General features: G+C 37.7%; 1 protein-coding gene across 6 annotated transcripts; it reads right to left on the reverse strand.

Moving 5' to 3' along the window:
• Positions 1–1,744: 1,744 nt before the first annotated feature.
• On the reverse strand, positions 1,745–9,193 carry LOC107817772 (DUF724 domain-containing protein 3). 6 transcript variants are annotated; one of them, XM_016643639.2, is made up of 9 exons: positions 9,052–9,193; positions 7,120–7,526; positions 5,779–6,222; positions 4,195–4,252; positions 3,896–4,101; positions 3,559–3,637; positions 3,209–3,469; positions 2,831–2,983; positions 1,745–2,760 (listed from the first exon to the last, which is right to left on the reverse strand). In XM_016643639.2, exons 2-9 carry the CDS (start codon positions 7,516–7,518, stop codon positions 2,114–2,116), a joined length of 2,247 nt encoding a protein of 748 aa, XP_016499125.1. In that variant the 5' UTR covers positions 7,519–7,526; positions 9,052–9,193; the 3' UTR covers positions 1,745–2,113. The 6 variants fall into 6 exon arrangements, with proteins under 6 accessions (XP_016499125.1, XP_075094010.1, XP_075094011.1 ...); XM_075237909.1 differs by having other exon boundaries at positions 7,120–7,533; positions 9,052–9,192; XM_075237910.1 differs by lacking the exon at positions 9,052–9,193 and adding an exon at positions 8,200–8,823 and having other exon boundaries at positions 3,299–3,469.
• Positions 9,194–27,143: the final 17,950 nt, after the last annotated feature.

The raw sequence follows: 27,143 nt of genomic DNA on the forward strand, positions 1-27,143 counted from the left end.
GAAGAAAGAGACAAACCAAATTGATGATAACGGAAGCCTTTCACCTAATTAGAGTACAAAGCAGATTTTGAAAGAAAGGGATCTAGAGAGAGAACAGAGTTAAGAAGAGTTAGTTAAGTGGCAGTTGTCGTGCAACGTGATGGGTCCATCCCATGTGTAAGGAAGACATCTTCCTTTTGACTTTGAAATGTCAAATCAACTAAAGGAATAGTAAGGAATTTTATGGCAAATATTTTTTTGGTTTCACGTTAAATATTTGACTCTTGCCAAACTCATGAGATCATTGATGACATCAATGAAACAATCTTAAACACTATAAATAGGTGTCTTGCTCTCATTGTAAAATACACACCAACAAAGAGAGAAAGAACGAGTGAGGTTTCACACGCAAGATATAAGAAAATAGTCTGTGAGAAAAATAGAGAGTGAGCGATATTATAGTGAGGTGAGAATATCAAAAGAGGGTTATTTCTTTTGAGTGTTGTAGTGGTCTTTGGAGTATTTTACTCGGACCTACAAAGTGTAAAATTTCTTACTATAGTGATATCAGTTGCTCGTCTCGGGGCCGTGGTTTTTTCCCTTATTCAAAGGATTTTTACGTAAAAATCTTGGTGTCGTTGTCACTCTTTTTCTTGCTAATTACCGTATTTCGGTGCGACGTGATTATTCCGCTTTTATTACTGTGAATATTATTTTTATAGGGGGTTTATTCCCAATAATTGATATCAGAGCACAGGTTATGCTCGTTCACAAGAATGCTACTCACAGTCGGTAGTACTATACTCGGTAAAAAGTAAAAATGTCCGGAGTAAAATACGAGGTAGCAAAATTTAACGGAGATAGTGGTTTCTCAACATGGCAAAGAAGGATGAGAGATTTGTTTATCCAACAAGGATTACACAAAGTACTAGATGATGATGCCAAAATGCCTGATACCATGAAAGTTGAGAATTGTGCTGACTTAGATGAAAGGGTTGCTAGTGCAATCAGGTTACACTTATCAGATGATGTGGTAAATAACATCATTGATGAAGACACCGCACGTGGCATTTGGGCAAGATTGGAAAGCCTATACATGTCCAAAACGCTAACAAATAAATTATACCTGAAGAAGCAGCTATACGACCTACACATGGGTGAAGGTACGAATTTCTTGTCACATTTAAATGTGTTTAACGGACTAATCACACAGCTTTGTTCTATGCTCCTTTGCTGTTGAACTCTGCTGCTTAACTTAGGTTATCTTTTTCTTTAGTGCTTAGTTATGTAATTAATACTTAGCTATACTTATTTTAGCATGATTTATATAGTATTTTATGATTATGTTAGTTTTCATTATAGCTTATTAATTAGCAATATCTGTTTTATACAATTTTATTATCTTTGTTATTCAATATTTTAATATAATGCTACTCCATGACTTATCTCATATTATTGTGATATTTTCTTGAAAAATATATTATATAGTTGTATTTTACTAGAACTAACGAAATATTTGAAACACAAGTTACATATTTTGTGCTATGAAAAAAAACAAAAAACCCATAAAAACCCGAAATTAAAATATGTGACTTTGTTGGTTTAATTTATATATTTAAAAACCCGACACCATTAATTTGGTATTGTAATTGAAAAATTCAAACCATTAGTTTGGTATGGTAATTGAATGTACACCCCTAATTTCATTCTTGACACCCCCATTTGGATTAATCTCAAGAATATATACTAACAGAATAGATATTAATTTTGAAGGCTAACAAGAAAATAATAAATTAACAAAGACACAATCAACTACAACGTCAGATTCATCACATAACTATTTCCTCCGGGCAGAGGAAACCCATGGTTAAAACCAGCTTCCAAATTCATTTTGAACCTTAAGGCAAATTAGTGTTGGCAGGGGCTAAATTTAGCCATTCAAAAACATGTCTTACTTCAGACAGAGCAAGTTATCGACAGGACATATACAACATTCGGCATGAACCCCAAATGGTTGACAACACCAACCCCAACTACGAAACTAGTGACTAATATTGTTCATGCAATAACAGCAAACTATTTTTCAAGATTAACCCACAACAGCGACAACGGTAGCAGCTACAGATCAAATTCATTACGTGCATTTCTTCAGGTCTGCTTGAATATCCTCCAACTGAGACCTCAAACCATCAATTTCACGATCCATAACCTCCTTCCTTGAAATAGCCACGGAATTTTTATACTGTAATTCTGCTATTTGTTTGTTGTTCTCTTCAATCTCTCGTTCAATTTTTTCTCTGTCTGTATTATGGGCGATAATCTGATTACCGATATCTGCAGCCTGTGCTTCAAGCTTTTCCTTCTTATCTTTCATCAACAACACCACAGTTAAATGATCTCTTACAGGCTGCACTTCAAATCCATGCTTTTCCAAGTCGCTGAGAGTCTCCAGTTTTTCTTCAATGGCGCTTCTGGGGTCGTCAAAGTGCAATCTACAAGTCTTCTCTGCAATGCTTGAAAAAGTTACCATACAACCTATAGCTAGTCCTTCGCGTTTACTCTCTTTGCAGAGTTCCAATGGACGGAAATGTGGCTTCTGAGGAAATTTCTGGAAAATAGCCATGGTTTCAAATATTGACCAAACATCTGAATCCTTTATAAAAGGCAAGCTCTGTGTTTCAGTTTGGGTGGTTGGGATCCCGCTGACAGGAGTTTGGATGGGCATGTCTTGTTTCTCCCTCATCTCAGCACATTGCATCGTATCACATGCAGGTGCAACTCCTGGAGGAGAAAAATTATCATCAAACAACAGCCAGAATAGTTAGTGCCAAATGAAAGGTTAGTAGCTTACTTGATCCATCAACAGAAGTTGGAGACTGCATTTCTTCAAACCACTTTGCGAGGGGTTGATCATCTAATTTGTTGTATTCAGCAAGAACTTCATCACCATCGCTTGCAATCCTGTTTGATTCAGCAGTTTTCACTCCAGAAGTGTCAACAGAACCTACAGAAGGCCAAAAGGAAGTTTTGAAAATGAGATAAGGATTGAGAGGCTCAACAAAGAGGAGCTGTTCCTCTTTGTTGCATCATACAAGCTGTTATCTTAAACAATCGCATATAGGCTATAGCATTCAAAATTCAAGAGATCCACAAAGTGCTCAAAAACCATGTATCACTTGCCAACATCATCCCCCAAATTGCAATTACTAAAGCAGAAGCCATTACTCACCTTGAGCTTGAGATTCAATATTTACACTTTCTGTCTGTCGCTTTCCACGCTTTATATAATGCTTCTCATGCTGCTGGAACAAAGACTGACCTGTTTTCTCATTTGACAATTTTGTTACGGGCATCTTCCTTGTCCTGCCTCTTTTTCGAGTGTGCCCCATTTGAACCTCTAGTTGCTCCTTACCATCTTCATTTACCATAATTGCTAGCTCGACAGGACATGCGCTCTCATCTTTTGAAGGATCTCCATTTGGTCCCATATCTAAAAGAAAACAGAGCAGATCACCTTCAGGAGAACACTGAAAATAATTTCCACACTCAAATTATAAGCCCAAGGAATTTATGATATACCTGTTGGGGTTGAAATTGGTTTCCTCGCTGGCCTTCCCCTTTTTTTCTTCTGACTGCTGTCACCTGATTGTTTGGTCTCCTACAGAAACAAAAAATAAGAATCTCCTACAGAAATGAAAAATCAGAACTACAAAGCGATTTAACCAGCCAGTAAAATCAGAATCAAGAGGTCTTCAATTTAAGGAGCTGGACTTTTAACAAAATCTTACAAGTAGCCGAAAAGAATCCAGTATAAACAACATGGTATTAGTCATAAAGTAAGAACTCTCAAAGCATGCAGCAAGTATCAAAATAGCTTGTGGAGTGAAATTATTTTAGCCCTTGAATCTCTGTTTACCTGTCTACTGTCTATGGCAGCATCAATCTGCTTCAGATCCCCAATAGGCTCCAAAGATTCATTATCAATCTGACGAGATCTTTTTGTCCTAGAGCTCCTGACTTTAGTACACTCCAGCCCCATGATGATAGGAACATCAGTTTCTTTGCGTTTAGAGCGTTTTTGAGTAATTTCAGCAGCATTTTCTATTGCAATTCCCTTGCTACCTGTTAAACAGATCTTAAATTGTACTTAGATTTCAGCAAGTACAAATAACCTACCAAGCAAACAAATAATTCCTCTTTTGGGAAATATTGCACCTTGCAACTTCTCAACTGTCCCACCCTTTTCTTCACCAGGTTCCTGGCAGTTCTTCCTCTGCAAATATTTGGAAGAGCACTGAGCATTTTATTTATTTTTCTTTTTGGATAAGTTAGATGAATGAACTAATCATGAACTCTTATTGACACATTTATAGTTGGAAGAAAGAGCATGCTGCAAATGGAGAATTTTCCTAGACCTTTCACCACCCAATTAGGGGTAAACAAGCCAAGCCAAGCCAACTTTGAAATGCACACCTTGGCTCGTAGATGAAGCGCTTTGGCTCCCCCAAAATGAGTAAGTAGCACAGGGCGAGATGTTCGAAGAGAGAGCGCCATAACTAAGGCAAGAACCTAAGAGATAACTTCTGAAAAGGGAGCCATATCGGAATCAGCAAAAAGAACCAAAAGAATTCATTGCAATTACTCATTTGCCAACAATATTCTTGTAAAGGATGAACAAACGAGAATATGGGAAAGATGAAACAGTAGCTTCAACTCAGACCACATTCATTGGAGTAGTCCCTCAGCTGAGAGAAAAGAGCAAATTCATATCAATCACCTCCCAGAAGACCACTTCTGCTAGACAGATGGAGATGGACACTGTCGTTCTTTAAGTTTCCTTCAAATGGATGGTGGATAGGAGAAGAGATCGAGAAAAAGATTTGAAGATAATTAAGTATAAGAAACAAAAACAAAGCAGCTCAACTTTCATCAATGACGGAAAAAAAGGAAACCGAAAGCCGAAGATGACTTATTAGGTGGATTTTAAGAAGATGATGAGCAAGGTTGGCTTTTAGGCTGGTCGCTGATTGATTAGTTTAGATAGTTAATGGAAGAATAGTAAACTCCTTTAAACTCGCATATTAAAAAAATCAAATGCAGTGGAAATTTAAAGTTAAACCAGCATATGTTTTTGAGAAAGGTAACAGTGGTACTATAAATCTCCAGCATAAAAACTGAATTGGGATTAAACCAGCATACTAATATAGTCAATATAAGTATGAAAAAGCAAAAAATACGTAAGTTTAGCATATTGAACATTTAGGTGCCACAGATTGGCTCATTTGGTCAACTGGGCAAGCTCTAGCTTGAACAGTTATAAGCTAAGACAGGCTTAATCAGCTCACAAGCTGGTTTGACTCACTCACAGCCTTGCTTCCAATAGCAAAAGGGTGATCTATTGGCACAAACTGGACGGTTGAGGCAAAATTCAGCAACTCTTACGCTACTTATAGAGCGTCATATTAATTAACTTCAAAGCTGAAGTAACTTCTAAGACAAACTTTTTAACAAACAACGGACATTCATTTAACATAATATTACAAGCGATGACATTCATTTAACATAATATTACAAGCGAAGACATCGCGCACAACTAGCTTGTACTTTGTCGTTCTAGCAAGCCACACCTCCCATTCCTTTCTTTATTAATTTCAATACACTCAAACCAGAAAGGTGGCAAATGGAGCAACAGATTCCTCCTATTGACACCATGCATTTTAATTGATCTAACACCCCCACCCCCCACCCCCGAAAAAAAATCAAATATGCAAGAAATATTGGCAGTGAGAAATGACTTACAGTTCTTTTCTTCCAAGAGTGATTACCAGGCTGGTCATCTCCAGCTACAGGTGCTAAAATCTTCATTTCAGTATATTCATAATTTGGGCTGGGATAATCAGAGGGACTCTTTGTACAGGTTGTTTCAGAAGGCTTAGCACTAAGTTTACATGCTTTAAGTGACGTTTTTGGAGTTTCAGTTCCCTCTTTGGGAAGCTCTTGGGCCGGCAAAGAAGCAGCATTACAACTGGAAAGGACCTTCGGCGATGACTTCTCCAGTGAAATATCATCAGTTGAAGGTTTCTCATTAGGATCCTCTATAGACTTAACAGAATGTCGAGTTCTTTCCCCAGAGATATCATTCATAGTGGTTGATTTTCCAAGTGGAACATTTTTTTGTAAAATACAAGTGTCATTGCAGTTATTGCTCCCCTTGGTCTGAGAATCTGAAGGAATTGAAACTTCCTGAAAGTATATTCTGGTAAGCTTTAGCAATACTGAAGGACATTCGCCTTATCAAAAAAAATAGTGAAGTAGATATTACTGGAGGGCTTGCAGAACAGCACTTTACAACATTTATAATGTACGGCAAAGGTCTTGAATCACAACGTCAACATAAACCTCACTGCTTAATCTTGGGCTTAATTAAGCACCATGTACTTTGCTTAGACAGTGTACAAAATCCAATCAATTGAGAGCATTATCGAGTTAGCAATTCTTTGCTAGAGTCATATTAACAATAGGATATGCAACTAAGAAAGTCAAAAGAAGCACCAACTAAAGAACGAGCTAGAAAAGGAAAAGACATAACTTATATAGCAAATGCTAACACATAATGAGCTTTAGAGTAACACCCAAGGTCAGCCAAAGAAAATTAATGTGTTTTTTGTTATACATACATCTTTTCACAGATAAAATCAAGCTAAATGTATATCTTTCTCAAATACAAATCAACTGATGTCCACACCCTGATACTGGTGATATCTCGATAGACACAAGATGCCAACTCATTATGTAACAACAAAGAAAAGATTACCTTTTCACAACTTAGGAATAGAAAAGCATCTCGTTCGAGTGTCTTCGAGTGTCATCCATCTAATAGAGATGCATTCATATTTCAACTTAAATAAACAGATTTCACTCACATTGGGTTGGTTTGTTGGGGAGCGGGGGAGGGGCAGCTGCAACATAAAACTGGGGCATTGCTATTTACAACTTACAGCAGTAGATGGATTATACAAGCTACCAATAGAACTACTACCCACCATTATGACCACTCGGAAAGAAAGAATATAATAGCAGACTGATTCAATAAAAGCAACAACAGGACCTGAAAACCAAAGGAATTCAAATGGACCATACCCGAGCGTTAGTAAACCATTGACCATCTTTCCAATCCATGTGAGGTCTCAAATCCGAGTCGTTCAACTCCATCTCCTTGTTTGTGTGCTTAAAAAAGACAATATACCTACTATCATCAAGCTCCCGTGTGATGACGCCACTCCACCAGCCATAATCATAAAGGGCATCCACTTTTTCCAGCAAGCTGAATTTGTTTACAATAAGCGGTGGAATAGGCCGGATATGGAATGAATCAACTATTACTTTCTCAACAATCGCCTTCTTGTCGGAGGCTCGCCGATAGATCTCCACCAAAAAAGAGTTATTTCCACAATGTTCAAGGACAGTTGAAGGAAACCAAGCATCACGGCGATCATCACTATCAAATGATACTTCCACATTCTCTCCCACACTAAACATCAATGAGCCTGTTCTCTTTCGACAATTAGACATGACAGGGTAAGAGGACAATTATAGAAATCAAGAATAGAAGTGGATAACAACCTTGGACAAGAAGAATACAACCTTTAAGTAGAATTTAAAACAACGCAGCATAGAATATGAAACAAATGGTGTTTTTTGGTTGACTTGAATTTTTGATATGATGAAAAATGTATTCCTCTATGAAATCATTTCTCAATGTTTGATTCCCTTGAAATGTGAAAGCATCTTTCCTCTAATGAAGATATTTTCACCAAAAAGGGGAAAAGGACTTTAATGCTCAAAAATGTTTTTTTATGACGCTGCTGGTGTCTGGGCTAGCTTGTGTGCAACTCAACTCAACTATTCCACTGAGTAGTTGCTACCTCCCAAGTACTGGGTAACTCTAAGGCAACTCAACCCACCAAGGCGTTCACTTTTGACTATGTCTATTTGAACCTGAGACCTCATAGTTCTCATCAAACACTAGAAGTCTAGAACACACAATAATACCCGATTTTTATACCCCCAACACCCAAAAAAGGTATCTGAAAGTTAAACATTTCCCCCAAAAACACATGCAAGAACATTTTCCTACGTACCTATAGCATCCAAGCACATCCTTAGCTAAGAAACTGCTGAGCCCTAGTAACAGAAAGATACTGAACTGAAGAAAATTACCTGCTTGCCGGGTCGGACCCATTTCCCTTTGACCCATTTCTCGTGAAATCTCAACTCAGAAACCCCAAATTCAAGTTCGTCAGGCGGGTTATCGAAAGTCACTTGGTATCTAGAATCTTCCAGAACACGTGTCACGACACCAGTCCACCACCCATCCTTATGAAAGGCATCTACGACGTCGTACAGCTCAAACCTCTCAATTTTTTCAACCGGAGGCACCGGCCTAATAAAAGACACATGCAAAACCTCCTTTAAAGGTTCCGAACCGTTTTCTTCAGCAACAATACTTTTGTATTCGACCCAAACCTCTTTACTCTTCGAACCGGGCGAAGAGGCACCTAGCACTGTGGCTTCGAACCACACACCCTTAAACCCTTCTTCGTCGGAGGTTACTTCTACAGTGGCTCCTTTTGTGAGGTGAGAATATTTTTGGTGTCTACCTCCGCGCATATTGTCTTTGCCCTCTTTGTATTGTAGGGTTTTTGTTCCAGTAAATTCAAACCCTAGGATGCTTATTTTCTATTTCTATTTCCGCTTTTGTTTTCGTTTTTTGACGTCATATTTGACGCTTTTTGGATTTTTAATATTTGGCGCCAGGGCGGGAAGATTCACTACTGCTCTGTCGATATTACCTATACAAATAGAATTATTATTATAGTCTACATATTAAAATATAAAATAACAAGCTAATTATCTTTTTTTTAATTAAGTTACCAGGGCACATTTATCATAAATATTTTCTTCTAATAACCTAATAGATGATTAGATTGTTTTAATGATTTTTACATTGATAGTACATAAAACTTAAAATTAAAATATAAAAAAGTTAAAAAGCTAACGAAAATGATGTACCGATTCCTCTTGATATTTCTTTCCATGAAATCCACAGCTTTTTCTTCTTCTGATTTAGAAATGAACAACAAAATCTGAAACAAGAGTTTCAAGGGATAAGAGATTTTAGAACTCAAGAAAACACTTTAAAGCAAGTTGAAGAAGAAGCATATAGTAGGAACTAGGAAGTAACTTATTTATTGAACTGATCGCAAGAGCTAGAAGATGGAGTGTAAACGTTGATTTTGTATGTGTCATTGACTCATTGGTCCTAAAAATGTCTTTCCCGAGGGACCTATTAGTAGAAAAAGATCTCCGTTACTAGTTGTCTTGTACATAGGTAAAATAAAATTAATTGTGCCGAGTTATTAAATCTAAAGACCAAACTAACCAATAAAATTCAGGTTTTTTAATCTCAGACTTTTCGATTTTTCGGGCTATTTCGATTTTTTTTCCATAAAGTTTTCATAGTACAAAATATAAAATTTGTGCTCCAAATATTTTTTGATCCTAGTAAGACACTATATAAGGTATTTTTCAAAAAAATAATATAAAATATGAGATGAGCTATGACATTGTACTATAATATTCAACAATAAAAATAATAAAAATCGCATAAAATAAATATTATTAATAAGTCATAATGAAAATAAACATAATCAAAAATTACTAAGTTGCTAAAATAAATACAACTAACAAGTACTATTTTTACATGACTAGATACTATAAAAAAATATAAGTTGTGCATTTTATCTAAATCATGGAAAACTAAAAAACAAATATACAACATTATTGTCATACCTAATACAATTTAATTGAATGTCTTTTATTAGCATTAATATTGACTATAAAACTTATTGTAGCATTCAAAAATTATAAGTTCAAGTTTAAATAATACGTTAAAAGATAAAATTATAAAAGTGTTTAAGAAATATTTATAAAATATACTGCAATAAATATTTTTATGTATTAAATATATTTAAAACTTATATACATGTAATTTCGGGTTGGTTTGATTTCAGTTTGACTTTTTTTTAGTTAAAACTAAACCAAACCAATTATGGTCGGGTTTTTTTCCAACACCAAACCAAATCATAGTCGAATTTTTTTTCTCGGTTTGATTCTGATTATCAGTTTGATGCGGTTTGTCGGTTTTCTTTGTACATCTCTAGTTGATGTTGCGCTCAACATTTACACGTACGCGATTTTTATATCAAACTAAGCAATTTAAGTAATCTGGGGTAATATAAAAGACACGATATATCTTATATTTATTGATTTGATGTAAGCACCAGATTATTTAATTCAACCTTGTGCTTTCGATATTGAGCAGAAATACATATAAAAAAACACATAAGTGTAAAAAGAATTAAATTTATAATTTTAACAGTATAATGGGTTAATTCTTGAAGAATGCATGGTCAGTCTCATATTATCCTTACAATATTAGGATAAATTAATATTGTAAGGATAATATGGGGCTGGCCATGTATTGTTGTGTCGAGTGTCTACCGGAAACAACTTCTCTATTCCTCCGGAGTAGGGTTAGTCTGCGTACATACTTCCCTCCCCAAACTCCACTTATGGGATCTCACTGGATTGTTGTTGTTGTTGTTGTATTAGAATAAATTAATGCAATAGGTTTCAGAGTAATATAACTTATTTTTCAAAATCAACGGATCAACTTGCTCATCAATAACACTCCTCTTGTCCAAAATCAGCCTTCTAAGTTGATTTTAACAGTTAAAACTGTAATGTTTGACTATCAATTGCTCTTGACGTCTTTAATTAACTCGTCCAAACATTATAGATGACTCGGTGATGCAGAAGTTAGAAATTAAATAATAGTACGCGTGTATTGTAAATTGTAATAGGGAAAATATTAATATTAGGGTTACAAAAAAATGGAAGTAGCCAATCCAGGGGTTAAAAATATATACGGACGAAATTTTACACACTAGTTATCGTATAATTACTTTAAGAACATACAAGTAACTCAATAATGAGGATTTTATAAATAAACATTAGTAAAAAATAACTGCGAGTACAAATCTAGCATGGATTTCTAATTAAATCACTTGTACAAACTCTCAAAACTTGAACTTATTTTAGTTTCAATGAAACCCTTACATTGTTTCTTGAACTCAAATAGGCTCTTTGCTTTCATTTATATATATGTTTTTAGTTTTCAGGCCATTCCATTATTTAGCTCGCTAACAACTCGCAAATAGTAGATATCGAGTGCTATCAAATTGAAATTTAAAAAGTAAAGAGTGTCTTGGATAAATATGCTTATGAGTTTTGCAGTCATTGGGTTATGTTAAAGGATCTTTACATTACTTTTGGAGATACGTTTTGATTTTTTCAAGGTGCTCATTTTCAAGAACCAATAGATTCCACTCTTCTCATTTTACAATGAGTTGCTTTTGTCTCGGAACTATAATATTATTACTCATTTAGATGATAAACACACTTTTCCATGTAGATGAGTGGTCATATCATGCAAAGCACGAGGCGTTAGCTAGTTATATACTCCTGACCTCCCATCTTTCTCATGCACACTGTATCACCCAAAAAATAGATTTAGGTTTTTTATATAATTAGATTTGTTGGATTAATCATAATCAATATTAATATTTAATAATAGATCTAACACTTTAAGTCGAGTATTTAATGAATAATGTTAAAGAAAACAATCTTGGGATAGTAGTGAAGCAATAAAGACCTAAAAAAATAAAATAGAACAATAAATGATAATAAATGACTTTCAAATAGTAAATGAGACAAAGATAACCCGATAAAGATGAGATACTCAGATATACTTTCTGACAATGATGAATGATGACAAGTAATCATGTATTTCAATCCTTCTTGTATCGCGAGAGAGGAATTAAAGGAGGAAATAAAGTCAAGTTTTATTTTTATTCAATAAAGTTAGAATCTTATACAAAAAATATTGATGAATTTCTTTACAAAAGGTCTCATTCCCTTTCTGATTTTTATCTCTTCCTATTTATAAAACCACATGAACAACAAAATTCTAGATAGTACAACAGATATTTTCTAGGAAATTTAAATACTAAGACTGATCACCACTTAAGATGAATGCTCGTCTTCGTCTTCTACTGAGCCATTTCAATCTCGATATTGCTTTATCTTTCACATCTTACCTCGGCCTTTTGGAATCATGTCGACGTGTCATAGCCACTGTCGACTAAGTTAAACACACATATAATGAAGTTTTCCCTCGTACACACACTTCTTAAAAGAATATACTACCAATTAAAAGGAAATGTCTAACTAAATTTTCCTTATTTATTTCTTCATGACAATTGTAACAATCATGACAAAAGAGGGGTCAAAGAAAAGAACTAACAGTACGTGGAACCAAAGCAGACAACCGATTGTGATATCAATTTATCACTAGTACTTGCTTTCACGACATTAATCTCTCTCCATATTTATTAGAGCAAGGGTAATAAATATTTTTTTTTAAATTCCCTCTTGTATTTTCTAAAATAATAAATATTTTTAAAATAATTATTTTTGGTAAACGTGACAAGTGAAACGGAATGGAAGGAGTGTAATTTAATAAAGATATATGTATACGGTCAAAATCGGGTTTGCCTTTCGTATGACTGATCGAGACTAGAACATGATAGGGCAAGGTTCAAATTCGTATTATATTGAATCATGGTGCGAAGTTAGATTGTCGAGCTCGTGACCCAGAGATCGATCAAGATCGAGACCGGCCAAGATCGAGATCGAACGAGAACAAAGAAAGGGAAGCCTACCGAGCCAAATAACGGAAAGCCGAAATATCCGTAATCGGGCGAGGATCGCAGCTGAAATTCCGGCACGTATCAAGAAGAGGCCGATTAATTAGCCTAACATGGGGTTCCTTACTGTATTTTGAATTGTATCAAAAGTAGGACCCCCCCTACTATATAAAGGGGGTCTGATCATTTGGAGCAAGTCATACTAATCGAACATCTGCCCGAACGAAAGGTATACCTGAGCACGGGGTTAACTCCCGAGCTCAGAAAAAAATTTATTCAATTTCTTATAGCTAACATGGATTGTTTCGCTTGGTCCCATCTCGACATGACAGGGATTCCACCGGAAATCACCACCCATAAACTAAGCTTGGACCCGAAGTTCCATCCGGTGAAGTAGAAAAAAAGACTTCAGTCCGAGATCAAGCATGCCTTCATCAAAGATGAGGTAACCAAACTTCTTAAAATAGGGTCCATTCGGTAAGTAAAATACCATGAATGGTTAGAAAACGTAGTGGTAGTCCCTAAAAAGGAAACAAACTTAGAATGTGTGTAGATTACAGAGATCTAAATAAACATGCCCTAATGATTCTTTTCCTTTGCCTAATATCGATCGCATGATCGATGCCATGGCCGACCACGAGATCCTCAGTTTTCTCGATGCCTGTTTCGGGTACAACCAAATACAAATGAACCTGTATGATCAGGAGAAGACCTCGTTCATCACTAAATACGGAACCTATTGTTATAACGTAATGCCATTTGGATTAAAAAATGATAGTGTCACTTACCAACGCCTAGTAAACAGGATGTTCTAAGAACAAATAGGAAAATCTATGGAAGTGTACATTGATGATATGCCTGCGAGCAGAGGACCATTTGAAGCATTTGCAGGAAATCTTTAGTATATTGAGGAAATACAACATGATACTGAACCCGAAAAAATGCGTGTTTGGGGTCGGGTCAGGCAAGTTTCTCGGATTCATGGTATCCAACCGAGGAATCAAAATCAACCCCGACAAGATTAAAGTTATCGAGGACATCACGGTAGTAGACAACGTAAAGGCCGTGCAGAGGTTAACCGGGAGCATAGCCGCCCTGAGGCGATTCATCTCAAGGTCCTCCGATAAGAGCCATTGATTTTTCTCATTGCTGAAGAAGAAAAATAACTTCACATGGACCCCGGAATGCCAACAGGCCTTGGAAGAACTTAAACGTTACGTATCGAGCTCGCCGCTGCTTCACACGCCGAGGAAAGACGAACAATTTAACTTATATTTGGCAGTATCAGAGATAGCGATAAGTGGAGTCCTAGTCCGGAAAGAACAAGGTACACAATTTCTACTTCATTACATTAGCAGGACCTTAGATGAGGCCGAAACTAAGTATCCTGTCACGACCCAAACCGCAGGGCCGCGACGGGCACTCAGTGCCTTACACAACCGATTACAAACATAACATATCTTTCTTATCATACCGTCATGGGTAAGTGGCCAAGAAGGGTCGTTACGAGATAACGAGAATAAAACATAAGGGAATACTAGACATAGGACGACCCTACATGATATAAAAACTTAAACATGTGAATACGGGCCTATAAGGCCGACATGATCATTTGTATACTCAAAACATAGACCGATAAGGCCATACAAGTATCCATATACGTGATATTTGTCTACAAGCCTTTAAGAATACATAAACCTCATAAAGGTCGGGACAGGTCCCCGCCATACCAATCAATACATATTCAAATTATACTGACCAAATAGGCAACTCTGGAACAAGTGGAGTGCACAAACACCTTCCGCTGAGCTGATAGCCTGCTAGGAGAACTCTCAACCTGTCTATCGGGACCTGCAGGCATAAAACGCAGCGTCCCAGGCAAATGGGACGTCAGTACAAATAAAGTACCGAGTATGTAGGACATGAAAGAATATGGAGTAAGAAACTCAACTTGTAAGTCTGAATAGCTCTGTGAATCATGAAAAATTTATAATGTCATGCATGTGCATATAAATGTCATATGATGCATAGGTATATGCATACATAACATCATCAAGCCTCTGAGGGCATCTCATCATATCATCTCAGTCATTGTGGGCGAAATCATCAACGTATACCAGCTGATCAGGTGGTGATGCGTATATAACGACATAACCTTTTCCCATACCCCATATACATATAATATATGCGTACATAATGTCATCTGGTCATGGGTCAATGTACAGGTATAAATGGATGCAATGTATAATGAAGTAAGTCAATAAGATCTCTTGGAATATCATAAGACCCATGAACAGACGATATGATAGTAGGACATATGAGGAATCAATAACATAGGCAACCCTAGTACTTCTAGGAATAGAATTATTTGTGAAAGTTGTGTACTTGCTCATTTTTTGCATCATATGGATCATGCCAAAAAGGAAAGAAGTGATAGCCTTAACATACCTCATCACAATCTTTCCAATCACCAAGTTGAACTCTCATCTTCGTACCTTAATCTACAACAATAATAATAATACTATCATTAAGTTACGAAAGGTACAACTATCGCACAACGAACGACAAGCTTATTTTGTATTAAAACGGGCAGCATCTCCCCTATAATCCTTACTTCCTTCAAATTCAAGATAACACCAAACATAACAATATCAACATGTATACATTATTTTCCAACCTTATATACACCACAAAAATACTACAAAACATCCCAACACACCCCAATCTCTTCATACATAAAACGACCACCGTAGTAGTATCAAACGGCTCAAAAATATTACGACGAACGACCAGCCCACCACCCTGCATTTATGTGGTGTTTCTCCAAAACCGTATTCCTCCAAAACTCCACAAAATAGTAGTAAAACACGCGGCCTAACAGCAACACAAAACAATCCACAAAACAGTCCACTACAAGTGAATAACTCAAACTCACGGCTTCCGATCACCGTCCCGTGAGTTCTATCTATTAGGAAAGGAATTTATCAACCTTCCTTAATATTTAAAAACTTAAATACAGAAATTACACATTTTCTTAACTATTAAGTACCCGCCAAAACTCAAACTACAAAGAAAAAGAGAGGCGATATAACGATACTTACGTTGTAGGGATCGTTTTAATATTATCGTTTCTTGATTCCATGTCCGGGATGATAATCTTGTTTGAAGCTCTTGCAGAGAGCATAAGAGTAAAGTTAGGGGTCTTATTTGGTTGTATGTTCTGTAAAATTGAAGAAAGAAACGAGATAAGGATATAAATATCCATTTTGTTTGAAAAGTCAAAAGGTGCTACTTGGCACCCTAGCATTAGTCCTTCTTCCAATGCTTATAACCTTTTATACGGGTGTCGTATGAATAAAAGGTTAAGAGAGTTGGAAACTAAATTTCAAGACCTTCAATTTGGTATATAATATGTCCCAAAAAGACCTCATATAGCACACGAAATATATTTCTCAAAAAGCTCTGATACAAGGCAAATCCTTAGTCGGTTTTTCCACAACTTTAATCCGATTTTTCCCAAACTTCATATTTTCTATCCAAACATCATATATAGACATATTATGACTTTAAAATTATTTAAATCATGATTAACAAGTCGCATATTCATTACGTCACCTTGGGACGCACATGGTGTAATAATCGTTCCCCCCCTAGAAACATTCATCCTCGAATGTTAAACTCCTAGAAATCTATAGAAATTTTGGCTCCTCTGTAACAGTACTACTACCAACTTGTCACACAGCAAACCCAACAATACAAAGCCACGCAGGGCCACAATCATTAATAACACCAATGGCATCACACGACCAATAACAATAACTAACATAAGAATTAAGCACCATATACGTACCTAAAGGCTGTGATGTCTCAGTCTGATCCTCCACTGGAAGTGAAAACAAGTGAGGATACCTAGTCTTCATTTCTTTTTCAGCTTCCCAAGTCATATCCTCTACATTATTGTTAATCCAAAGTACTTTAACTGAAGTTACATCATTAGTTCTTAATCGCTGAACTTGTCCATCTAGTATAGTAATGGGATCTTCCTCATATGATAGCTGATCTGTAACTTGAACATCGTCAACTGGAATGACTTTAGAGGGATCTCCAATACACATACGGAGCACAGACACATGAAATACTGGATGTACAGACTCCAATTTGAAAGGCAAGTCTAACTCATATGCTACTTGGCCTACTCCGCGTATAATCTTATAAGGTCCAATGTACCGAGGGCTAAGCTTTCCTTTCTCATCAAATCTCATAATGCCTTTCATCGGTGATACCTTTAGGAATACCCAGTCATCTGCCTGAAACTCCAAGTCTCGTTGTCGATTATCTGCATAGGACTTGTGATGACTCTGAGCTGCTAATAGCCTTTCCCGTATAAGCTTAATTTTCTTAACTGCATGTTGTACCAACTCTGGTCCTACTAACTTAGTTTCTCCAACCTCGAACCATCCGATAGGTGACCTACACTTTCGTCCATAAAGAGCTTCGTATGGAGCCATCTGAATGCTGGAATGATAACTATTATTATATGCGAACTCAATAAGTAGAAGATGATCATCCCAGCTACCCTGAAGTCCATCACTCAAGCTTGTAGCATATCCTCCAGTGTTTGAATAGTACACTCAGCCTGACCGTATGTCTGGGGATGAAATGTTGTACTAAGACTTACCTGAGTCCCCAATCCTTTTTGGAAGGACCTCTAGAAATTAGCTATAAACTGAGCACCTCTATCCGAGATAATAGATATAGGGATACCATGAAGTCGTACTATCTCCCTAATGTAAAGTCTTGCATAATTCTCTGTTGAATAAGTAGTCCTGACAGGCAGAAAATGGGCTGATTTTGTAAGTCTATCGACAATAACCCATATAGAATTGAAACTTGCGTTGGGTACGAGGTAAGCCTATGATGAAATCCATATTAATCACTTCCCATTTCCAAGTCGGGATCTCTATAACCTGTAATAATCCACCAGGTTTCTGATGATCAATCTTAACATGCTGACAATTAGGGCACTGAGCAACAAACTCTGTTATATCCTTCTTCATTCTGTCCCGCTAGTATATTCCTCCGATATCATGATACATCTTTGTCGTTCCTAGATGAATAGAATAACGAGAATATTGAGCTTCTCCCATAATCTGCTGGCGCAGCCCTGCAACATTAGGGACACATAATCGTCTTCGATACCTAAGGACCCCGTCTTCTGTAATCTCAAATGTTGTCTTCTCCTTCTGAGGGGTCGTATCCCTATAATGAGCTAACACAGGATCCTCGTACTGACACTCCTTCACTTCAGTTACTAAAGAGGATGTTGTCGTGTCCTGAATACTAACTCCGGTATCACCTGAGTCCAGTAATCGAACTCCAAGACTAGCTAGCTGATGAATCTCATGGGCTATCCCACACTTCTCTGGCTGTAAATATGACAGGCTACCCATAGACCTACGCTATGGCTGAGGGCGTCGGCTACTACATTCGCCTTCCCCGGATGGTATAAAATATCAATGTCATAGTCTTTCAGTAGCTCCAACCATCTCCTTTGGCGTAAATTCAATTCCTTTTGATTGAATATATATTGAAGGCTCTTATGATCCGTATAGATATCATCATGAATGCCATACCAATAGTGCCTCTACATCTTTAGTGCATGAATCTATGCGGCTAACTCTAAATCGTGGGTTGGATAATTCTTCTCGTGCTTTCTTAGTTGTCTTTAAACATAAGCAATTACTTTTCATGGTCGTTCTACCACCTGTTGCATGAATACATGGATTATCTCATTGCCCACAAATGCTAGAATTTCCTGTAACTCATTTGATCTCAAATATCATCTTTTGATTTTTTTCCTCGTTCATTAGCGACGATATGTGCCACTTTCTTATGGAGTGCATACAATGTTGTTGTGAGACTATTGTTACAAGACCATTTTTTCCTTTTGTCACTATGCTTAAGTTGAAGCCTTATTCCTTATTCCCTCAGCTAGTCTTTCTTTATAGTACTTAAGAGAGACCCTTTGACTCCTGTAAAGCTGCGAGCTTATTACATCGTATACCTGAGAGAATTTTTGATATTCTTACTCACCTATAATTATCCTTAATTACTTACTTCCGCGCCCTTATGCTCGTAAGGTTGATTCTGAACTAGAATTTTTGACTGTCTTCTCAGTGGCACAATTTTTTTAAAAAAATTTCGTAACACTTATACGGTACCTTTAACAATCTCAACTCCTATATGAATATTTCTCAAGGATTACGATGTCATCATATTTGCGAGACTGAATTCCCTATGTTGGGTTTCACTATGTTTACCTAGTGTAACTGGCACACTTAGTCCCTTAAGCTTAACTCTGCTCACAGCGCTTGTTTTAGGGAAACGTCTTCCTGAATGACCTTTCAAAGTTATTCTTCTGTTGTCCATTCAATTATCGCCCTGAACACAATCTCTAAAATTCTCACGATGTCGACTATTATCAAATCCTTCGGTCCCGAATTCATGTTCAGTTTATCTTATTCACTAGCCCATACTAATTTCTATTACTCCGGGGGTCTAACTTTTCCTTCTGGTAATCACGTACGAGTCACCAACTCATTTCTCGAAATGAGGACATGACTTTATGGCTTATACTCTTTTATTGTCTCAAGGCTTGTAACTTCTTGTCTTTTCCTTCACTTGACTATAAAATCTGTAGTCCTGTCATATTTTGATTTACCATTATCATCCATTTATCACATCTTACTCATAATGCTTCATTTACTTTCTTCTTATTCTCCTGCTAATATTTATGTCTATCACCTTATTATGAAAACTTCTTCAAAATATTCTTTCACTTTTAGCCCCCCTTGATTCAACTCACCGGCTTTTCGGGTCACCTAACACTCTCTCTTTATTAGGGATGAGATATTTATCCCTTCTAGGATTCCAATGCCAATCTTCTGAAATTTCTGAACATTCTAGTATTCATATCTAATTGTACTATTCTATAGTGCATCATCTGGGTGTCTCACAAGGAGAACCATTACCACGTTTGCAATATCCCTCGAAAATATGAGCTAATGATAACAATCCATCCATACTTTTAGGTTACTTTAACCTCAGTTGGATGATGATATCCAATCCTTCTCTTAAATTATATTTGTTAGCTCCCACAGGGCATAACTGGAATGGATGTTGTCAAGTGAATATATCTTTGTTATTGTTGAAAGTAACTCATAATGCTTATATTTCTCTGTCTGAATTGTAAATACAAACAATCTTCACTAACTGGGTACCTCATATCCTTTTTCACCTAGCTTCTTTTACTTGTTGAAACTTGTATCTACCTTCTGATTCTCTCGTTGCTTTTTACCATAGGGGTAGATAGATATTCATGCCTTAGGCTCCTTATCAAGATTCTCACACGTCGTAGTACACACATATCTACTGAGGGCCTTACATTTACTCATCATAAGCATGACGTAAAATCGAGTTCCTCTAACTCAACTCTTCCACAGCCACATTCAATCTCTTACCAACTGACTTTCTGGATGTAGATGTCGTTGTACAATGAATAAAATAGAATTTAGGAATTTGAATTTCTTACAACTGAGCTCTACCACACGATCTAGAGTAAGAAGAAAGAGTGACAATCTTAAATGCCCTGTAGCCTCCTGCTTATAAGTGTGGTCCACAACACACCCATAAACAAGACTCTACTAGACACGACTTGTAGACTTCCTAGGATGGAACTGCTCTGATACCACTTCTGTCGCAAACCAAACCACAGGGCCACGACGGGCACCCGATGCCTTACACAACCGAGTACCAACGTAACATATCTTTCTTATCATACCGTCATAGGTAAGTGGCCCAGAAGGGCCATCATGAGATAATGCGAATAAAATATAAGGGAATACTAGACATAGGATGACCCAACATGAAATAAAAACTCATACATGTGACATACGGGCCTATAAGGCCAACATAATCATTTGTATACTCAAAACATAGGTTGATAAGGCCATACAAATATCCATATATGTGACATTTGTCTACAAGTCTCTAAGACTACATAAATGTCATAAAGGTCAGGACAGGGCCCCGCTATACCAATCAATACATATTTAAATTATACTGACCAAATAGGTAACTCTAGAACAAGTGGAGCGCACAAACACCTTCCGCTGAGTTGATAGTCTACTAGGAGAACTCTCAACTGTCTATCAGGACCCGCGGTCATGAAACGCAGCGTCCCCAGGCAAAAGGAACATCAGTACAAATAAAATACCGAGTATGTAAAGCATGGAAGAAATATGGAGTGAGGAACTCAACCTGTAAGTCTGGATACCTCTATGAATCATGAAAAATTTATAATGTCATGCATGTACATATAAATGTCATACCATGCATAGGTATATGCGTACATAACATCATCAAGCCTCTGAGGGCATCCCATCATATCATCTCAGCCACTATGGGTGAAATCATCAACGTATACCAGCTGATCAGGTGGTGGTGCGTATATAACGCCATAACCTTTTTCCATATCCCATATACATATAATATACGCGTATATAATTTCATCCGATCATGGGTCAATGTATATGTATAAATGGATGCAATGCATAATAAAGTAAGTCAATAAGATCTCTCGGAATATCATAAGACCCATGAACAAACGATATGATAGTAAGACATGTGGGGAATCAAGAACATAGGCAACCCTAGTACTTCTAGGAATAGAATTATTTGTGAAAGTTGCGTACTTGCTCATTTCTTGCATCATATGGATCATGCCAAAAAGGAAAGAAGTGATAGCCTTAACATACCTTATCACAATCTTTCCAATCACCAAGTTGAACGCTCCTCTTCATACCTTAATCTACAAAAACAATAATAATACTATCATTAAGTTACAAAAGGTACAACTATCGCACAACGAATAACAAGCTTATTTTGTATTAAAACGGGCAGCATCTCCCCTATAATCCTTACTTCCTTCAAATTCAAGATAACACCAAACATAACAATATCAACATGTATACATTATTTTCCAACCTTATATACACCAAAAAATATTACAAAACAGCGCAACACACCCCAATCTCTTCATACACAATGACCATCGTAGTAGTGTCAAACGGCCCAAAAATGTTACGACGAACGACCAGACCACCACTCTCCATTTATGTGGTGTTTCTCCACAACCTTACTTCTACAAAAATCCACAAAACAGTAGTAAAACATGCAGCCCAACAACAACACAACGATCTACAAAACAGTCCGCTACAAGTGAATAACTCAAACTCATGGCTTCCGATCACCGTCCCGTGAGTTCTAACTATTAGGAAAGGAATTTATCAACCTTCCTTGATATTTAAACACTGAAATACAGAAAGTACATATTTTCTTAACTATGAAGTACCTTCCAAAACTTAAACTACAAAGAAAAAGAGAGGCGATATAGCGATACTTACGTCGTAGGTATCGTTTTAATATTATCGTTTCTTGATTCCGTACCCGAGATGATAATCTTGTTTGAAGCTATTGAAGAGAGCTTAAGAGTAAAGTTAGGGGTCTTATCTGGTTGTGTGTTCTGGAAAATTGAAGAAAGAAATGAGATAAAGATATAAATATCCATTTTATTTGAAAAGTCAAAAGGTGCTACTTGGCACCCTAGCATTGGTCCTTCTTCCAACGCTTATAACTTTTTATACGGGTGTCGTATGAACGGACGTTTAAGAGTGTTGGAAACTACATTTCAAGACCTTAAATTGGTATATAATATATCCCAAAAAGATCTCATATCACACACGAAACTTATTTCTCAAAAAGCTCTGATACAAGGCAAATCCTTAGTCGATTTTGCCGCAACTTTAATCCATTTTTTCCCAAACTTCATATTCTTTATCCAAACATCATATATAGCCATATTATGACTTTAAAATCATTTAAATCATGATTAAAAAGTCTCATATTCATTACTGGGATGCACATGGTGTAACATATCCCCACTAGAAAAGTTGGCGCTCGCTTTGATAAGCGCATCTAGGAAACTAAAATCGTACTTCCAATGTCACCCCATATGTGTTGTAACAACTTATCCACTTCGAAATATTATGCATAAACCCGACCTTTCAGGGCGGTTGACCAAATGAGCCTTAGAAATCAGCGGGTATAATATCGAATATCGACTCCGAACAACCATTTAAGTCTCAAATTTTGGCAGACTTTGTGGCTGACTTAACGCCGGCCCTAGTACCTGAGGTTGAAAGGGAACTGTTGATAAAATCGTGTAAGTCCTCGGGAATATGGACCCCATGTACGGACGATGCTTCAGACGTAAAAGGGCCCAGACTCGGAATCATACTAAAACTACCCACAGGAACGTGGTTAGACAATCTATTAGAACTGTGAAATTGATTAACAACGAGGCCGAATATGATGCCATAATTGCAGGCCTCGAACTAGCCAAAGGCTTAGGAGCAGAGGTGATCGAAGCCAAATGTGACTCCCTCCTCGTGGTGAATCAGGTTAACGGAACTTTCGAAGTTAGGGAAGAATGAATGCAAAGATACCTAGATAAGTTACAAGTAACTTTGCATCGATTTAAGGAGTGGACTTTGAAACATGTGACTTGAGATCAGAATAGTGAGGCCGATGCCCTCGCAAACTTAGGGTCATCGATCGAGTACAACGAGCTCAATTCGGGGACCATCGTGCAGCTCACGAGGTCAGTAGTCGAAGAAAGCCACGCCAAAATAAACTCCACAAGCTTGACCTGGGATTGGAGAAATAAATACATAGAGTATTTGAAAACCGGAAAGCTTCCCTCAGATCTAAAATAATCGAGGGCCCTGCGCACGAAGGCAGCACGATTCACCTTATCCGAAGATGGAACCTTGTTCAGAAGAATGTTCAATGGTCTACTAGAGATATGTCTGGGACCAGGAGACACCGAGTATGATCTGAGGGAAGTTCACGAGGGCACTTGCAGAAATCATTCATATGCCGAATCATTGATTCAAAAGATAATCAGAGCCGGCTATTATTGGACAGACATGGAAAAAGACACGAAAGAGTTCATTCGAAAATGTGACAAATTCCAAAGACATGCAACGATGATTCACCAACCCGGGGAACTACCCTATTCGGTCTTGTAACCATGGCCATTCATGAAGTGGGAAATGGATATCGTTGGCCATTTTCCATGGGCACCAGGTAAAGCTCAATTTATTTTATTTATGACTGACTATTTTTCTAAGTGGGTTGAAGCACAGGCCTTCGAGAAAGTTAGGGAGAAGGAAGTCATCGACTTCATCTAGGATCACATCATATGTCTATTCGGGATGCCATCCGAAATTGTGTGTGATAACGGGAAACAGTTCATCGGCAGCAAAGTAACAAAATTTCTCGAAGATCATAAGATCAAAAAAATCCTATCAACACCTTATCATCCTAGTGGGAATGGGCAAGCCGAATCGACCAACAAAACCATCATCCAAAATCTTAAGAAGAGGCTAACCGACGCCAAAGAAAAGTGGAAGGAAATTCTGCCCGAAGTTCTTTGGACATACCGCACAACCTCGAAGTCCAGTACCGAGGCTACCCCATTCTTATTAGTTTATGGCGCCGAAGCTCTAATACCGGTCGAAATCGGAGAGCCGAGTATCCGGCTCTGATATGCAACAAAGTAATCAAACGACAAGGCCATGAATACAAGCCCATAACTATTGGATGAAAGGCGTGAAGGCGCCCTCATCTGATTGGCCGCCCAAAAATAACTGATCGAGAGATATTACAATCGAAGAGCCAATCTTTAATATTTTAACGCCAAGGACTTAGTGCTAAGGAAAGTCACCCTCAGCACCCAAAATCCGAATGAAGGAAAATTGAGTCCGAATTTGGAAAGACCGTACCAAATTTTTGAGGTTACCGAAAAAGGGTCCTACAAGCTCGGAACGATGAATAGAGAACAACTACTGAGCAACTGGAACATATCTCACCTAAAATGGTATTACTGCTAAGGTAAGACCCATTTCTATTTCCTTTTTTTATTTCAGACTAACGCTTATAGATGGTCAACAAGAAGTGACGATAGATTTTTTGGCGAATGGCACGGAGTCTTTAGGTCTGAAAGCACGTGTTGCACTCTTTTTCCCTCAAACCGGTTTTGTCCCAAATGGGTTTTTCGGCGAGGTTTTTAATGAGGCAACGATGAATCGTGCTAACTTAGAATCAAGCCCGATTATGAATCGGCATCGAAGATCAATTCAACAATATCCGAGGTTCCTTTGCAATCAACCTCGAATACTGAGGGGCTACCCTCGGATAGGTATATTGTCTTCGAGTATCAACTTTAGCGAGGAAACTACTTCATAAAGGGAGAGTCTCGATAGAAATGATTTATTATAGGGGCCAAACGATCAAAACGAACTGTGCCCATATAGATTGCTCGACCCCTGGCATAAAACATGTACGCATGTATGATTATTTCAATCGAGAATAAAGAGAAGTACTTTCCTTGCAATCATCTTATGTTTTAAATTTTTTCCTCTTTACATCCCTTTAAAGAACTTCGTACTTCCGAAAAATAACAAGCCCAAGGGCATTACATAACCAGAATGCGAACGACCACCCCCTCACTCGGGGACCGCCGTCCAAATCAAACAGCCTAAGTTATCGGGCCTCAGGGGGAAAAGACATATTAGGCAACTCTCCGGTTTCTAAAGTCTAAAAAAAAGTTATTCAATTAAACTAACACAACTAAAATAGCATCCCAATAGGTAGTTCCTGAACTAAAAGGCTACGACCAATTTAACACGGCTCGGAGATGTCTGAGACCCGTAACAAAAAACAAGCCTTCGAAAAAGAGAAAAAAATTCACAACTGATTCTAAAGGCTGCCCTCGGCAAAGTCATAAACTTAAGATATTTTTTGGGAAAAATATTTCGTAACGTCGAACCCCAACAACGTCTTAACCCAGAAAGGCAATAAAAGTAAGTTTTGTTCGAAACCTTAAACACAACCTCATTGTTTCACGCTAAGGAATTCCAACCTTTGTGAATACAATTAATAAAACAACGAAAAAATTTGAGAGCCGAAAGGGGAAAAAAGGCCTTATATATATAATAATTGTTACAAAGGCCAGATCGGCCTAATACAAAAGTTTACAACAGCCAAAACGACATAAAACAAAAAGATGCAAAACAAAGCAAAAATATAAAGGCCTAAGTGGCATGGTCTTCATTGGGGGTAACATCTCCATCTCCGGGATCTTCCCCATATTCGGACTCACTTAAGTCGTCGGAGTCTTCCTCAGGAAAGGCTAGCTTCCGGGCCCTGGTTTCCAATGCTTTGGCGTTCTCGATTTCGGCCATAATATCGAAGCCCTGAGCATGAACTCCCTCGAGGGATTCCCTTCGAACTTGCCATTTTGCATGATACACCATGCTCTTAGCCTTCACCTGGATAGCCTCGACATCGACCTTAAATTGGGCCACTTTGGCATCAACTTTGGTGTTGACCATGGCCACCTCAGATCTGGCCACTTCGAGTTCGCTAGCCATGTTTGCCTTATCAGAAACAACCAAGTCCAATCAAGATTGAAGCTCCTTGATTTTCTCAACCTGTACTGAGGCCTTCTCTTTTGAAGCTTGGAGCTGGGTCTCGGCCGACTCCAGTTGTGCTTGGACGGTTTCCCTTTTCGAGGCTAAGATGTCCATATTCTTCTTGAACTCTTCAGCCTCGGCTTGTATTGTATCTACTTGTTTCTAAAGCTCCCCGATCTGTTCGAGCCTCTGACGGACCTGTAGGATCAGATCGTTAGTTACTATCTCCAATTCATCTTCACTATCGTGAAGCACCCGGAATACCTGCTCGGCCATCTCAGCATGCTCGTCCCGAGCCGTTACTAAATCGGCCTAAGCTTCTCACTAAGAAGCTTGTAGGTGTCACTTTTCTCAGTGAGGTCCAGGACCTCGGCTTCATGATGATTCAATTCCTCCCGATATCAGAGGAAAGCCTCATGATGCAGCACCGAAGCCTACAAGCATAAGGGAGGATGTTGTGGTTATTTATAACTTTAAAAGTTATAATATATGAGAAATAAAAGGCACGTTAGTTTACCCGATTTAATGTTTGTCGGGATTTATTGAATAGACCAGTGGCACCCGACGACGATTCCTTCCTTGATACCGGCAGGTCACCGAGCCCGGTGACGTCTTCCAAAGCAGCGGGCTCAACCCCATCCAAGAAGCCATGGATATCGATCACCCACTGAGGACTCAACATACCGGCCTCACGGATCATGGCATCCGAAATCTGAGGAGACCCACTGAGGTCGAC

The sequence above is a fragment of the Nicotiana tabacum genome, chromosome 19 (genome assembly GCF_000715075.1).
Source record: "Nicotiana tabacum cultivar K326 chromosome 19, ASM71507v2, whole genome shotgun sequence".
NCBI lineage: Eukaryota > Viridiplantae > Streptophyta > Magnoliopsida > Solanales > Solanaceae > Nicotiana > Nicotiana tabacum.